Source organism: Lygodium microphyllum, chromosome 10 (genome assembly GCF_053477565.2).
Source record: "Lygodium microphyllum isolate KBCC chromosome 10, Lygodium_microphyllum_v1.1.10, whole genome shotgun sequence".
Lineage (NCBI taxonomy): Eukaryota > Viridiplantae > Streptophyta > Polypodiopsida > Schizaeales > Lygodiaceae > Lygodium > Lygodium microphyllum.
The window spans coordinates 139,056,713-139,074,330 of record NC_141144.1 but is presented as its reverse complement, the minus strand read 5'-3'; the positions used below and the strand labels follow the sequence as shown (position 1 = coordinate 139,074,330).

At 39.9% G+C, this 17,618-nt stretch overlaps 1 protein-coding gene across 1 annotated transcript; it reads left to right on the top strand.

The window, feature by feature from the left end:
* The first annotated feature begins 1,044 nt into the window (after positions 1–1,044).
* LOC148030616 (cytochrome P450 CYP72A616-like) lies at positions 1,045–3,481 on the top strand. Its single transcript, XM_087687290.1, has 5 exons — positions 1,045–1,469; positions 1,596–1,822; positions 2,003–2,241; positions 2,385–2,772; positions 2,908–3,481. The coding sequence occupies exons 1-5, from the start codon at positions 1,172–1,174 to the stop codon at positions 3,343–3,345; spliced, it is 1,590 nt and encodes a 529-aa protein (XP_087543416.1). The 5' UTR covers positions 1,045–1,171; the 3' UTR covers positions 3,346–3,481.
* Positions 3,482–17,618: the final 14,137 nt, after the last annotated feature.

Below are 17,618 nucleotides of genomic sequence, written 5' to 3'. Positions count from 1 at the left end.
TATGTGACATGTGTCTAAATATGTACTATCCGTATAAGCACATATGTACATGTGGTGAATGTTTCTATATATATCCTATAACTTATAAATATTGTGGCGAATTTAATATATTTCTTTCAATATTTATTTTGCATGAATGGAGAAAGAGCCATCATAATCTTGATATACCATAGAAATGTGGGCGAATAAAATTTTTTGGAGTTATAACTCAACCTACTCAAGTTTCGAAAAAAAAATCGAAAAAATAAAAGTATAGCCATTTGACGATATATAGCCACTAAAATTATCTATGATAGAGAGAGAGAGAGAGAGAGAGAGAGAGAGAGGCTAGGCCTTGAAAATTTGGCAAACAATTTGGGCTTCATCACCTATAGTTAATATTGTGGTATAGAAAAGGTATGGACAATAATAAGAAACCATGTAGAATATGATAAAGTATATGAGCTTATGTTTCAAGATTATGACTTTGTTGTAGAAATTTTCAAGTGAGATCTTTGAACAGAAAAAATTGATGGCAATAAGAAAACCCTAGGGAGTTTCTCAGAAACATAGGCCATGTAAACTGACATTTCCTTCTACTAGTGGTTGATTTGTTATGAAGGTCCGTGTTCAAAAAACCAACTTTTCAAGCCATTAATGGATAGTTGCTACTGACAACCCAACTTCTTTTAAAATCAAAGCATAATTCTAGTTTCTATCACAATGGAGGAACTTATCACCATAATGATGCAAGAGTTACCCATCTCCATAAGCACACTAGAAAAACTATGTGGGTTGGTGGTCTACATACGTAGTTGAGAACTTGCAACTTAAAGCTTTTGCGTTGATTGGAGGCATGGGGCTTAGTGCGAAAGGCCCATTTGGAAGTTTCTATGGCTGATTAGCAGTCAAAGTCTCAAAGGCGACGAAAAGCTGGGAGTTTGAAGACAATAAATTCAACCAAACGAGGGACGCATACTAACGTGACGTGTTGGAGTCTGATATGTACTTATTTATATACAATATATTATATGTTGTCTCATCACAGGATCGTCGTCTGATCATCAGAGAGGTCTATAGGAGAGACGGGCATCTGAATCCGATTGAGAAGAGAGAGAGAGAGAGAGAGAGAGAGAGAGAGAGGGAGGTATACTCGGCGCTCTCCTAGTTGAGAGGAATACCGAGCGTGATAATGTGGAGCACTAGATATGCAAGGGAGGCGGCCTTCTCTGTGCTGGTGCAGGTAGCTGCGACAGCCTTATTGTATGCCGCCTGGAAGCTCCTGCAGTCCTTCTGGCTTGCGCCCCTCCGTATCAAGCGAGCCTTCGAAGCCCAGGGCATCAAATGCCTGCCCTACCTCCACCCACGTGGCAACCTCTTGGAGCTCTCTGCTATCCGCCAGAACGCACGTGCCAACCCCATGCCCGAGCTCTCCCACGACATCGCCCCTCGCATCCTCCCTCATTTCTATCACTGGTCCAAGCTCTACGGTGATCAGTTCGCTTTCTAATCGCCCACAGTATTTACCCACTGAGATTATAAATATTTTCATGTTCCAATATCTTTCATAAGAATTGGTTTTCTCATATTGTGTTGTGCCTTAATTTGTTGCCCAGGTGAGCTGTTTGTATATTGGTTCGGCCCTCAAGCCCGGATCACTGTTACAGAGCCTGACCAAGCCAAAGAGATTTTGTCCACCAAGTTTGGGTACTACTCAAATGCAGCGAGAAGCAGGCCTGACGGAGATGATTTGATAGGCAATGGCCTCGTGAACTTAGAAGGCGAGAAGTGGGCACAACATCGGCGCATACTGACTCCAGCCTTTTTCCTCGAGAAGCTCAAGGTAGAACTCTTGTATGCGTCTATGATTTTCATAACTATCTGGCTCTTGGAAATTTGCTGCGAGCGTGAATTTAGTGCTTTTTCACTTCCAGGTATGATATGGCTGCATGAACTTTGTAAGCATCCAGCTTGTGAACGCTCATATATATGACATGCTCTCACATCATTGTGTTTTATGCAGGCCATGGCTCCGACTATGGCTGCTTGCACCAATGCCTTGATGGAGCAGTGGGAAAGCCAAGTGGACAAAGGGGAAGAGATTGAAGTATCCGACGCATTTCAAAACTTAACTGCAGATATCATTGCCCACACTGCATTTGGAAGTAGCTTTGCAGAAGGGAGGCAAGTTTTTGAGATCCAGCACAAGCAACAGGTAGTTATGGAGACGGTATTGCGCACCATGTATATTCCTGGTTCAAGGTGCGAAACTCTGCCAATCTTATAATTAAATGGGATATTACGGGCAAGACGTATACTATAGTGGTTAACCAAAGAGGTCGCATGGAGTGTTTCGTGTAATGATTTAACTGACGTACGTATATCCTTCCTTCCTCGTGGAGCAGATTTACACCAACTGCATTTAATCGATATCGGTGGAAGCTGAATAAGAATGTAGCAGGTCTACTTCGGCAGATTGTTAGGAAGCGGTTAGAAGCAAGCAATGTTGACGGAGGGAGAATTGCAAGTAACGACCTGCTCGGGCTTCTAACGGCTGCAAGTGCTGGACAGCTGCAGGGGAGTCAGAAGAGCCTGAGGATGGGAATGGATGAGATCATCGATGAGTGTAAGACCTTCCTCTTTGCTGGGCATGAGACCACATCAACATTGTTAACATGGACATTTCTATTACTAGCAACCAATCCCGAATGGCAAGAGCGTGCAAGAGAGGAAGTGCATCTTGCTTGTGGGCCGGAGCTGCCATCAGCTGAGACAGTTAATCACATGAAAATCGTGAGTAATCGCACATCAAATGTAGCTTCCAATATCGTGTTAATAGATAGTGCTCCTTTTCCGAATGTGGTTATCATGATAAACGCCATATGAGTTGATTGAGAGCTGTGTAATTGTGTGCTTGCTCATTCACAGGTGAGCATGGTGTTGAATGAGACATTACGGCTATACCCTCCTGTAACAGAAATACTGAGGAAAGCCCCCCGAGACCTGCAACTTGGGACGCTTGTAATCCCTGCAGGGACCGTGCTAGTGGTGCCGATCATTGCATGGCACCACGAAAAGAGGTTTTGGGGCCCTGATGCATCTGAATTTCGACCTGAGAGGTTTGAGGGTGGAGTGGGAAAGGCAAGTAATGTGCCCCATGCTTACATGCCATTCTCCATGGGACCGCGCAACTGCATCGGGCAGAGCTTCGCCATGCTGGAGGCCAAGGTGGCGCTATCGACCATCCTGCAGCGCTACCGTTTCCGCCTCTCGCCCAACTATCGCCATGCCCCCACCACTCTCATCACCTTGCAACCTGAGCAAGGCATGCCCCTAATTTTTGAGAAGCTCTCAGCAGTTCAGTAAGAATAGAGCACCTACTCCCTTCCGTTTATTGTATCGCAAATAGTCATGCACTTATTATTACTATACCGTTGTTCAGATTCTTTTCTTTCTTATTTCGCATCACCATGAGGGACCCAAAACAATTGCTAACCTAGGGTCACCAAGAACCCAAAGAATTTGTTAACCTAGTTAGTCTACCTGAAGCGGTCCTATACATTACTGATTTTGTGAGCTATATGTTCTGAACTATGTCTACGCAAAAATAAACAAGGTCTAAATTATTTTATAGTAAGACGACATTGATGGAGTATGCAAAGTTTCGTATACGTAATCTGTCAAGAAAGATATAGTGGGACTACCTAGGGTGCCATTGAACCACCATAGAAAATCTTAAAGGTCATCGTAAATGCCTAATGATCAATGACTGACCACAGCATAATATCCATTATTGCCCACTAAACATGTTCTGTTTTCAACCTGGGGGTTATTTCCCGATGGGGTTGTGCTATGGATAGATGGATTTGATTAGTCAAGCGGTTTCTCAAAAATTAGATTTATAGCTAAATACTCATTTTCCTTAGGGTCTTGATCTTAGAACCCAACATAGAATCGCTTTATGGGGCTAGTGTCAAACTATGCCTTTTGGGTAGAGGGATCAATATTCTACTTTCCCTTGTTTCTCATTGCCGTTGAACCAAGTGTGGTGCTTGCATGCTTTGATTTTTGATTGATCACACGAGTGGCTTTCCTAACTTGATGCTAGAATGCTAATAAGGACTATAGTCAATATGGATGCTCCCTGTTGCAAGGTATTTTCAAATTGTCATCATCATATCAATAAAATAATGATTTCCAAACACCGATCAACCTTGGATTGATGAGTTCCAAGCAAATTACCCTTGATTACATCCTATTCTATAATGTTTCAAGCATCATTATGTTTGTATGATCTTAATATCCTTCAAAGAAATACTTGTCCCATGATAATCTATTATCGTAACAATAATATTAAAGATGAAGTAAAGAAAAGAATGTTGGTGAATGATAACATTGGTGTTCAATTTCCACATTTATATAGAAGACATAAAAAGAAGGGAGATAAGGCATGCACATGGGAATAACTCCAATTAAATGAAAATGGAATTGAATCCTTGTGAGCTAAAATACATAGGCTATGTTCATCATTGTAAACTCTCCCAACACTGGAGTTGATATATGTGGTATTGGAATCTATCTAAACTTCCTATGTAAACATTGTTTTCATGTAAACTGGGAAAAAATCTGTTAAAAATATGGTTTTGCTTGTATTTTCTATGAGATTATTATAAATGATATTATAAAAATGTAATCTTGTTGACCTCATATGCCTCTTATTCATGCATATCCCTTTGCAAAACGTTTACATGGATCCTCAATGTATGGCCTAGTGCCACATATATTGTATACAATAGATGTTGGTGTAGGATCAAATCGTCTCAATATTTGTTTGAGTAAATGTTAGTTATTGATCATCTTACTAGGAGTTTTAGACAATCTTACATTTTTCTATCTCCTTTATCTTGGCAAAGTTGTAGTTCATGCTCCTTCAAATTCTTTTTTGGGTGAAAACTTGGGTAAAAATGCATGATACTACAAAATGCCATTATTTAGATACTTGTTACACTTATAATAGTAGCACTTATAGATTGGCTATGGCTTGACCAAAAGCCTCAACAAAAGTACTATTTACAATCTAGCATATCATATGCATTCAAACCCTTATAAGCAAACCAATTGTATATACAATTAATGTGGTTTTACTACTAATGATATAGAAAATACTCTATTAATTTAAGGGTTTCTATGCATATACTTTTTCCTCACATTTACCCACACTTTATGTAGAAAGTTGTGTATGGATGTATCATGTATGGTTATATAGATCACATACATTCAAATGTCCTGTTTTATGCTACTTTCAAATGAAGTCACTAATTTTATGCCCTATGCAAATCACATTAGAAAGCTCTAGCCATTAGGGAATATAAGAATTCTTAGAAATTCATAAGTCCATTGATTGTTTCTATGGAAATAGGGCAAACAAAAAAAAAAGTGTGCCCATGAACAAGATATGTTGGCATACCTTGTTTGTGGGATTTTTAAATTGTGTGTATAATGACTACAATTATAACAAGCAGGATACACACCAACGAGGGGTTAGACACCCAGTCACACTGACCAGGGTACATAAGGTGTAAGAGTCCTAGATTAGGGAAACCGTATATTATCAATAACATACTCTTCACCTTCATCTCCAGCTTCCATGGCTTCCTCCTTCCTTCCCTCCACTTTTTTGTCTTTATCTCTCCTCTTCTAGTCTTCTTTTCTATTCTTCTTGCTCTCTTTCTCTCTCTTCAACTCTTCTCCTCTCTCCTCTCAGCTTCGTTCATTACAACTGGTATCAGAGCTTGAAGATTTGATTCTTTTCTTCTTTCCCCTTTCTTCATTTTCAAATTCCAAAAACTCTAGTTACTCAACTTACATGTATAGGTACAACAAGAAGGACTGTAGTTAACCTAAGCCTTTTGGAACAAGCAGGAGCTATGGCTAGAGACTGAGACATATCTAGAGGTAAAATGGTTAAAATAGTAGGTTGTCACTTCTTTTCATGAAAATTTTAGGGGTCCTAGGCCAAGTTTGGAGTTCCAAGAGTTGGAAGAGGAAAAAAATCCTAGTTACTTTTTGCCTTAGCCCTCCTCTCTCCTTCTTGCAAGCTACCATGGTTGCCAACCAACACAACCACTCCAAGCTTACTCTAGCCATCTCCAAACCATCAGCCAACCCTAGAGGCTAATTCCCACCATCTCCAAATACATTTTGAACACTTGGGTGGCCAAGGAATCCATGCCAAAGGTAGTAGGCAGTAGCCTGCAAATTGTGGTGTAAATTGCGGTGCTGCCCCTAGCTTCTTCCTACCTCTTGCTCCTGCTCTTGGCCTTCCCCCTAGCACTCTTGGTATCTTGGGGCATGGGCTGAACCCTCTTCAACAAGATTTGACCCCCTTCCCCTTCGACATTGAAGTGTTGATTGAACCCCTTGCTATACATTGCTTGTGGGCAACCATTATTGCTTAGTCCAAGCTCTTGATCCAACCCACAACCTCTGGAGCTCAACCCTCAAGAGATCTTTCAATCCCTTTTTCCCCTTCCCTCCCTCGATTGAAGACATGGAGCTCACCATGCATGGGAGCTTTGTGGATAGCCATGAAAGCTTCACTTGAAGCTTTCCTTCCTTGAAGCTCAAGCTTGGGAACAAGTGTTGAGATGGCAAGCTCAACACATGTGGACATTGATGATGGACCACCTGGCTAGATGAGTCTGCACGTCTAAACTTAACACATTGGTGGTTATTATGATACTCACGTTGCAATTAACTTATCACTTATTATATTTAGTTTGTTACACCTACCTACAACTGGCAAAGCTATAGCACCAGTCCATTGGTGTAGTCTATTATGTACTCTTTGACTTAGTAGGCCACTTTTCTTTATGTTGTATCTTATCTATAATTTGTGTAAATTTTATAGTATGTGGAAGAAAAAGAAGAAATCAGCAAGAAAGCATTTTTTCATCCATCTCTCTTCTTGTGTTCTTGAGTGAGCTTTCTCTTGTGTATATACTGTGTGTTTGGCACAGCAGCTCAAGCAAGTCCCCCCACCACACAATTCTTAACATGGTATTAGAGGCATGCTACTAAGAGAGGCTCATTTTGAAGGCTGAAGTGAAGGAGAAGAAGAAAGTTTTGAGCAAGCAAGCAATGGGTAAGAAGCTCTTCCATTCTTTCACTCTCTCTCTTGGATAGTGCCTATGGAGGCACTAGAAGCAAGGTAGAGTGAAAATCTTAGATTGCTGTGAGATTTGGTGTACGAGAAGAGCACTGTATATTTTGCAAACTAGCCCTTTACAGCTTTTCTGTAGTTCTTTTTGGCATCTAAGGCAGTTTCACGTCTCTTTTTACAGTTGCATAGTTGTAGATATCAATTTTAGGGTACACTATGATTTCGGTTGTATTGACAAAAAGTGGATGCACAAGTTACAGATTTCGAATCTGTAATTTTTGAGGTATTTTCCAAGAAGAAAACATAAGGTTCATCTGCAAACAGGTTGTAGAGTACATTTACTATTGAGCAATTAGTGAAAAAGGTTGCTTGGTGTATTGCTATGCACTTATTGTGAAAGACTGTAGAAGACTAGCTTGCTGTGTTGTATCCTTTTTTTTCATAATGGTAGAGAATAGTGGAAATCCCATTATTGAGAAGCTGGACAAGAAAAACTACCCTTCATGAAAGTTTCATGTGACAAACTTCCTCATTGGAAATGGCCTTTATGAGTTTGTTTCAGGTGAAGAAAAGAAGCCAGAGCTGGGTATCCCTTCGACTGTAGATGAATTAAAAGCATGCAAAGAATGGAATCCAAAAGACAAAAAGGTGATATACTAGCTATCTGCACTCGTTGTTAATACAATGTTGGGACATATTAGGAATGCAGAAACTTCACATGCAGCTTGGATAATTTTTTAGAACGTGTTTTCAGTAAATACAAAGGCATGGAAGATTCAACTCAAGCAAGAGTTGAATACCTTGAAGAAATGGAACTTTTATGTCAATGATTATGTTTTGAAGGTGAGAAGCATTACACATGCTTTAGCAGCAATTGATGCAATGCTTAATGATGATGATTTGGTTTCATCCACTTTGAGTGGCCTTAATAATGAGAAGGCATGGAAATAATTTGTTACTTCACTATACGTAAAGAAGCCATTTTTAGATTTTGATGAGCTAATCTCTCTCATGATTACCGGGGTGACTCATCTAAAAAAAATGGTGAACAAGTCCAAGCATTTTACTCAAGTTCAGGAAGGGGACATGGTAGATTCTCTTCAAGAGACTGTGGAATGGGACATGGTGGTGATAACTAGTGAAAGAGGTTCAATCAATCATTTGGTGAAATGCAGGTTTCAAGAGACCCAGGAAACTTTAGAGGCAGGGGGAGCTCTAGAGGAAGAGGTGGATGGCAAAATAGAGGTTCTCGAAATTTGCTATTCTTTGTTACTATTTCCAATGCTAATCACTCACTTTATGTGAGAAGGGGAGATAACACCATATTGGGGAATATAGGTATTTTCCATAAGTTTGGGACAAGTGGTCAAATCTTTGGATTTGTCATAACTTGAATACTATTACTCCAAATCGAGCACTCTATAGCTCAATAGATTCCATTTTTCAATCACTTTCTGATGATAGATCACATCATACGGTTTTGGAAAACTTATGGGCATGTTATCCAGGTGCCACCTATTTAGTATTCCAAAAATGGGAATTGGGAGATTCTCAAACTCACTAATATTGTGTTAGATGCAGGTTTGGTCATCATAGTTATTTATGTGGATAACTTGATTATTACAGGTGACAGTGACAATGGGATCGCTAAAATTAAGAACTTCTTGAAGAAGAAGTTTGAGATGAAGGATTTGGGTGAGCTGAGATACTTTCTTGATATTGAGGTGATCACATGTGATGATGATATATGGCTATCCCAAAGGCAGTATGGCTTGGATATATTATCCAAGTATGGTATGAGAGCATGTAAGCCTCTTTCAGTACCATTGGAGCAAAATGTGAAGCCGAGTGCCGATGTTGAGGATGAGATAGAAGACCCTACTATGTTCAGGAGGATAGTAGGGAGTTTGATTTACATGACTATCACAAGGCTAGACTTGAGCTATGTTGTTGGCCTTGTTAGTTAGTTTATGTAGATGCCTAAAAATCCTCATTTGGATGCACTTCGATGTATATTGAGATATGTGAAGTCCACTTTACATTATGGACTTTTTTATGAGGGAGGTAAGGATGTACAAGTCTTTCGATACATAGATGCAGATTGGGCTAGTAGACAAAAGATCTACTAGTGGATTCATGTTTTCCCCGGGTAGTGCAGCAATTACATGGAGCAAAAAACGCAACCTACAGTTGCTGTATGGAGTACGGAGGCTGAGTATAGAGGTGTTGATATGGCAACATGTGAGGTGGTATGGCTGCAAAAGTTATTAGGTGATTTGGATGTGTAGGGAGTTGGTCCAGTTGTCATTCATTGTGACAACATGAGCAGCATACAGTTAGCTAGGAATCTTGTGTTCCATGCTTGGACAAAACACATTGAGGTGCACTACCACTTTGTGAGAGAGAAGGTACTTACAGAAGAGATTGACTTGGTATATGTCAATGCATAGGATTAGACAACTGACCATTTCACAAAGGCATTGGGTACAAAGAAGCTTCAAAAGTTTCAAAGCTTACTTGAAGTTGTAGAGATACAGTTGAGCTTGAGGGGGAGTGTTGAGATGGAAAGCTCAACACGGGCAGGCATTGATGATGGACTGCCTAGTTAGATGAGTCCACACGTCTACACTTGGCACGTTGGTAGTCATTATGATACTAACATGGCCACTAACTTATCACTTATTATATTTAGTTTGTTACACCTACTTACAACTGGCTAAGATATAGCGCCAGTCGATTGGTGTGGTCTGTTATGCACGGTTTGACTTAGCAAGCCACTTTCCTTTATGTTGTATCTTATCTATTGTTAGGGCTCAGATTCTACCATTTATTTAGTACTATTTCATACATTAGTATTAGTATGCATGTAGCCTTTTGGGTCAGCATATGTAAAGCAGTCTTTATATTTCATATGATGTGTCGCTTGAAAGTCAGGGCGCATGTTAAAAACCGTCAGAAAGTTGTATTCGAGCAGTGGATTCTTGATCGTGAATGGAATAGGACTGTGTGCCAGGTTCAAGAAGGCCATAACACTTTGGCGATCTCTGCCAGGTTCAAGAACATGATTTCTTGATTCAGGTGCAGATCTGGAATCAGCTTCTAGGAGATCCAGGCAACAGGAATGCTGATGGCATTGGGATTGGGTAAGGTGCCTTTTATGGACAGTCTTTATGTCAAACAAGTACCCTTATCTATCTCATCCTATTCTTACCAGAAGCAAGTCCCGGAAAATCAGGGCAGCTTTGGCAAGACAGTAGCAACAAGTTCCAGGGCTAGATGATAGGGGTGGAACAAAGGGTTTGTTCAGGCTAGATGAGGAGCAGTTTATTGATGTTGGGCAAACTTCTTTGGAAGGGGGTGCCTCTGCAGGTACCTCAACAGTTTATCATTCTCCTACCACTTCATCAGAATCTCCAACTTTATCAGATGATGAGGGCATATTACCTCTTGACCAGCAGGATACTCCTCCTAGATAGGCATTTGAGAGGTTACAGCATGTAGTGCTTGGAAGAACATTTTTGTTAAGAAGTGCTAGAATTCCACCTCAGAAGGTTTTGAACTTTAACCCATTACCACCTCCAAGGAAGCCCAAGAAGAGACCGGAAATTAATCCAAATCAGTTGGTTAATCCAAAGGTTCGTGCATCCAAATTTTCAGGCAAGAAGAAAGAGGACCCTGATTACCATGTGGCACAATTTGAGACCAGGTGGACAGCCAGTGGGTTCAATCAAATGTATGGGGATTAGGTTAAAATGCAACAGTTTGCTACCACCTTTCAGGGGAAAGCTATGGACTAGTTTGCCAGTTTTGGTATGGCAGCCTTTAACTCATATGATGCCTTAAAAATAGCATTTTTGGGCAGGTTTCGTAAAGATAAAACTCTGGGAGACATTCTTAGGAAGATTAAGTAAATCAAGAAAAATGCTATGTTGGTGGAGGATTATGCTCAGAAGTTTAGGAATCTACTAAATAGGCTGCATGCTGATGATACACCTTTAGTTGAAATAAAGATTACCTACTTTATGAAGGGTTTGAGATTCGAAACCCCATTGCCAATGTTGAGATGGGCCAGAATGATACATTGGATACAATGATTAGGGCAGCTATGAGAGTCAAAAAGAGACTTGGTACCTCTAGGTCTAAGAACAATAAAGATGAAGACTCTTCGGATTCAAATTCTGAGGCAAATTCAGGATCAGATTTTGATACAGAGCGTGAAGATGAGGGCAGCGATTACAGCTCAGATTCTGATGATGATTCTAGTGACTCTGATGAAGATAATTTTAGTAGGAGGAAGAAGAAGAAGAAGAAGAAATTAGGATCAGCCAAGACTAAAAAGAAGAAAGCAAAGGAAAAAGATAGGAAGAAGTCAGTGGACAGCAAGTTAGATAAAATGTTAAAACAGAAGCTAAAGGATTTGGGTATTTCTGACAATAAGAATAAGGAAAAGCATTGTGAGATATGCTAGAGAAAGGGCCATGAAACTAGGGCTTGTTGGTATAATCCTAATGTTAGGATGGCACAGCATGCCAGTGATGCAAGCAAGACCGAGACCTATTCAACCAGCTGCAGTGAATCAGATTATTCCTGACATTATACCATAGAGACCCTTCAGAGGACCTAGAAGAATGCAAGCTAGACAGCCTTGGGGAAATTTTCAGGCACAACAGCAAACTACCCAAATGGGAGCATGCCATTATGTGGGAGGTCAAGGACACTTTGTTGGACCAAACTGTGAGCTTTGGGCAAGGCATAGGACTGAGAGAGGAATGCCAGTAGCAAAGTCCCGCAATGATGAAAGACCTGCAGGAGCATCTCATCAACAGCATCCACCTGCCCCAATTGCAGCAATCCTTATAGAGTTACCTAATCAAGATAAGAGTAGGCAAACTCTTGAAGGTACCGGAACTGCTTGCTGTCAGGAAATTTACTAGGAAAAGGTTCAAGAAGCAGCAAAAGAGGTCTTGGGTAACACTAATGCTATAAGTATGCATGTTCATTGTGATTGTTCTAATTGTATTGAAGTAGAGGAATGTCAGGATGAACCAATGGTTTTAGCAGTCACTAGAAGCCAAGCCGGTAAGAAGCTTGATTGGAAGGAACAAGAAAAGACAAGGAAAAAGGCAACCAAACAAGTTAGAAAGTTGCAAAAACTTGCTCAAGAAGTTGAATTTGATCAAGTTGGGGATGTAGGGACTTCAGGCATACAACTTCCTAAACTGCAGGACCAACTTCTTGAATAGCAGGATCAGGTTCTTGATCATTAGGAACAGTTTCTTGATAGTAGAAATGCTAAAAAATTACAGCAAGGAGGTTCAGAAGAGTTGTTTCAAGCTTTGGCTAAGTGTTCTCTGCAGTTGAATTTGGAGTAAGTTTTGGATTTGATACCAGGGTTTAAAGAGAAGTTATTTTTGAAGATCAGGTAGAAACAACAGGAAGTTCTTCAAGGTACAATGGATCCAGAACAAGTAATTCCTGATTGTAAGGCAGTTATACCAACTTAGCAGGAGGTTGTGGATTACCAAGTATCTACTATTCAAGTTGAGTATGCAGGAAGAAAACATGATGATGTCTTGTTGGATGGAGGTTCAGGAGTTAATATTCTTCCTGAACATACATATTTGGCAACTAAGCGGGAGGAGCTTTTACCAGCCCCATTTCAGGTCCGGATGGCATATCAAAGGATGTTACAGCCTTTGGGTATCTTAATGAATCAACAAATTTTAGTGGTTGGTCTCAAGTTTAGGGTGAGCTTACTTGTGCTGAGAATGTCAGAAATTGGAGACTCTTATGCAATGCTTTTGGGGAGACCGTGGTTTAAATTGGCTAAACTCAAGCAGGTTTTGGAAAATGATTATGTTTGTATTCCAAGAGGACTTAAGGAAATTAAGTTATCTACAGTTAATAAGGTTCTCTTGAAAAGTTCAGCTAGACCTATGGTGGCTCAGACTATTAACCTTGCAGATGAAGTAGAAGATGATGAGTAGGAATTATTTCTTTAGAAAAATCCTTCTGTGGTTCCAATTTTTGAGATAGATGTTGATGGCATTATTCAAGGGTATCAGGAGCAGTCTCATGTGGCTGGAAAGGTTCTTTTGGAGCAACAACCTGTTGAAACTGCAGGTCAAAATCAGTGAGGACATCAAGCAGAAGGTCTTTCTGAAGGTCCGGAGTATCCTAAATTTCAGGATAGGTTAGGGGATGAACATAATAAATTAATTTAGGATCGAGGCATTGTTCATCCTGCAGTTTTCTAGCAAGAAGGACCTAAAAAACACCAAGTTGGTATGGACAGTTTTATGGACAGTTTAGGTGTATTGGATGAAGAGGGGCAGAAAGCTATTGTGCAGGCTGAATGAAGGTATGAGCATACAATGAGAAGATTTACAAGAGTTGTTGAAGATGAGGTTCAGGAGCTTGACTTGAATATTGAAGGAGAGCCTAAACTTATCAAGGTTAGTATTTTTGTTGAGGATAATTTCAAGCAGGATCTAATTCAATTGTGCAGAGAGTTTTGAGATATCTTTGCTTGGGATTATACAGATATGAAAGGATTTGACTCAGCTATGTGTCAGCACAGGATAAATTTGAAGAAAGATGCTAAGCCCATTGTTCAGAAGAGGTATAGAATGAATCCTAATTATGCCAAACAGGTCAAGGAAGAAATTGACAAGCTCCTGAGAGTTGGGTTCATCAAACAAGTCAATGAGGTTACTTGGTTATCTCCTATTGTTGTGGTGCCAAAGAAGAATGGGAAGATCAGAGTTTATGTTGATTGTAGGAAATTAAATACAGCTACTATAACTGATCCTTTTCCACTTCCTTTTACTGATTCTCTCTTAGACGATGTGGCAGGTCATGAGATATATAGTTTTCTGGATGGGTTTTCAGGATATAATCAAATCACGATGCATCCGGAGGACATGGATAAGACAGCTTTCATCACAGAGTTGGGAGCTTATGTTGGCACAGTTATGAATTTTGGGTTGAAAAATGGATTGCCTGAGTTTCAGGGAGCTGCTCATAAGACATTTGAGCCTTATTTAACAACTTTTATGAGGGTCTTTATTGATGATTTTTGTGTATTTGGTAGCAGGAGAGAGCATCTCAAACACCTTAGGTTATGCTTTCAGAGATGCAGAATGTTTGGTATGTCATTAAATCCTTTCAAGTCAGTCTTTGCAGCTAAAAGGGTGTGTTGTTGGGTCATATCTTGTCAGAAGAAGGCATGAGTATTGATCCCAGAAAGATTGCAGTTGTTCAGAAAGCTAAAGCTCCAAGTAATGTGCAGGAAGTCATGAGGTTTGTGGGCCAAGTTAAGTGGCACAATAGGTATTTAAGATACTTATCACATATTTGTTCTCCTCTTACAACTCTCACTAGGAAAGGGATGCAGTTTGTTTGGAAGGAGGATTAGGAGAGAGCCGTCAGTATTCTTAAGAAAATGTTGGTGGTGGCTCCAATCTTGCAACCTCCAGCATGGGATTTACCTTTCCATATTTTTGTTGATGCATTTGATTTGGTTGTAGGAGCTGTTCTAATGTAGGATAAAGTATCTGGTTGGTACAGACCAATTTATTATGCAAGCAGGAGATAACGTACTGCTGAAAAGAACTATTCAGTAAACTGAAAGAGAAGCACTTGGAATGGTTTGTTCAATGCAGAAATTCAGACATTATTTGCTGGGCAACCTAGTCATCTTTCATGTTGACCATCAAGCACTCTTGTTTTTGGTAAATAAGCCTCAATTGACAGGGAGATTAGCAAGATGGATGTTGCTATTATAGGAATTTGATTTTAAAATTGTTCATACTCTTGGGAAAGAGCATGTTATAGCTCATTATTTAAGTCAATTGGAAAATGATGATTTTGGAGTTGGAGTTTCTGATCAATTACCTGATGCTGAACTTTTTGAGGTTTAGATTCTTGATCCTGATTCATATTATGATCAGATGCTGCATTTTCTAAAGTCGGGCATTATGCCTGCACACCTTTCAGCAGATCACAGGAGGAGGTTGGCACTAAAGAGCATAATGTTCCAAGTTATTATGAATACATTGTATAGGAGGGGAGTTGATAATATCTTAAGAAGGTGTGTTCCTGAGTTTGAGCAACCAGCAGTGTTACATGAAGCTCATGCTGGACTATCAAGAGGTAATTTCTCTAGAGAGATTACAGGTAGGAAAATATTACAAGCAGGGTTATGGTGGTCTACTGTGTTGAAAGATGCTCATCAGTATGCCAAAGAATGTTTGCAGTGTCTCAAGGAAGGTCAACCACTTGATAGGGATAGGATGCAAGATCATCCTGTGTTGCCACTTGAGCCATTTCAAAAATGGGGGATTGACTTTGTTGGTCCCATTAAACCAGCTGCAAAAAGGACAGGTAACAGATACATTTTAGTTTATACTGATTATGCTACTAAGTGGGTTGAAGCTTAGGCACTAAAGGATAATAAGGCAACAAGTGTAGCAAAGTTTTTGTACTCTAATGTTATGACCAGATTTGGCTGTCCTATTGAGTTGATCAGTGATCGAGGGAAGCATTTCCTGAATCAAGTGATCAGAGAACTGACTATCAGGCATATGATCTCGGGGGGTTCACTATATATATATTCTATATATATCCTGCATTCATGACCATTTTATAAATATCCTAATCTGTGATTTTTTCTTGAATAAAACACAACCCTTTTCTATTCAATTTGTAAGTAACCCCTTTATATGACACCCTTCTGTATGTAAAAAATATATAAAAATAGGGTTTTAAAAACCCCTTATTTTGAACTCATGTTATATATACATATATTTATGAGTGACCCCCCCGAGCATATGATTCTCCACAAAAAGTCTACTCCTTATCATCCTCAGGCTAATGGTCAAGCTAAAAGTTCCAACAATATTTTGCTTTGTATTTTGAAGAAAATTGTTGAAGACAATCGGGAAGATTGGGATATTAAACTTGATTCAACATTGTGGGCTTTCAGGACAACACATAAAGTTGCAACCGAACTTACACCTTTCAGACTCGTTTATGGCTTGGAAGCAGTTGTTCCTATGGAATTTGTAGTTCCAAGTCTGAGAGTTGCTGTTTTGAGCAAGATGGATCCAGAAGAATCAGTAAAGCATCGTTTAGAGCAACTTCTAAAACTGGAAGAGGACCGGATATTAGCAGCTTATATAATTGGAGTTACACAATAGAGGAGACAGGCATGGGTTAATAGACATGTTAAGAAGAAAAATTTTTAGGAGGGAGATTGGGTTGTAGTGTATAACTCTCGCCTTGGCAAGTTTCCTGGTAAGTTAAAGCTCAGGTATGCAGGTCCTTTTGTCATTTTCAGAGACATGGGTGATGGTACCTTTTTGTTGCAGGACTTGCAAGGGAAGGTTTTACAACCTACAGTGAATGGATTTAGGCTTAAGAGATTGGTACAACCTTATTATTCCAATGTTCATGTTATCATTCAAACTGGGACAGAAGAATCAATTATTGGTAGTTACATGTGTGAATGGTTTAAATCTCATGATGTTGAAGTGACACTTAGCACAAAATAGGGTGGACTGAGCGAGGACTTAGACTTTGGCATGCAAATGGAAAAGGGCATGTTTCCTTTTGAGGATTTTTCCCCTTCTCCACTTCCGCTTCATTTTCGGCATATAACTCTCATTTCCATGATGCATACCCATCGCTCTTCAGCCCAGAAGCTCTCTCTTACCAAGCGCGGCCACCAGAAGGATGATGATGATGAGTCTTATGTGCCCAGTGATGATGACAAACCGGTGCAGCAGGGACACGAAGAGGTAATGCCGTCGAATGCTTCAGCTCTTTCCAGTCCTAGTGCTGTTGGTACTCCCTTCATGGACTCCAACTTGTATTTGAATGTTGAGATGGAGGCTCATTGATTATGGTTTAAAAAAATTGGGTTGTATGATTATGCCTGTTTGCCTTGGGATCGCTGGACATCGAATGTGCATGCTTCAATCCAGATGGATATTTTGCGGCACTCAAATTGTAAAGTAGCAAGTCGTCTTGAGTTAACTCTTGCTATGGTCAATGAAGTGTTTGCTCTTCCTATGAATGATAATTCGATTGCATATCGGTGTACTGAAGATCAGATGTAGTATGTTTTTGGTGAACCAGCTGGACCTCGGAATGTTTATGTCCTAAAGCCCATTATGGTGTCAAGAAATTTTAGTTGCGGTGGTTTATGGAGCGTTTTATGATGTTTATCAAGACTGATAGTATTGCTCGTGATACTTATGCATTCTTTATTATGCAGAGCATTTGGGGATGCCGAATTGGGCAGGCCTTATGTTTGATAGGCTCAAGGCTGAAATCAAGATTTCCAAAACCAAGAAAAATTTTCAGAAGTCTCGGATGGGTTGTTTTCTTGCAGGATTGTATGAGCATGCACGAGTCTTGTATCCCGAGCTTATAGCTGAGTATTTGCTGAAAATGGATGTTTCTTCTTTGGCTG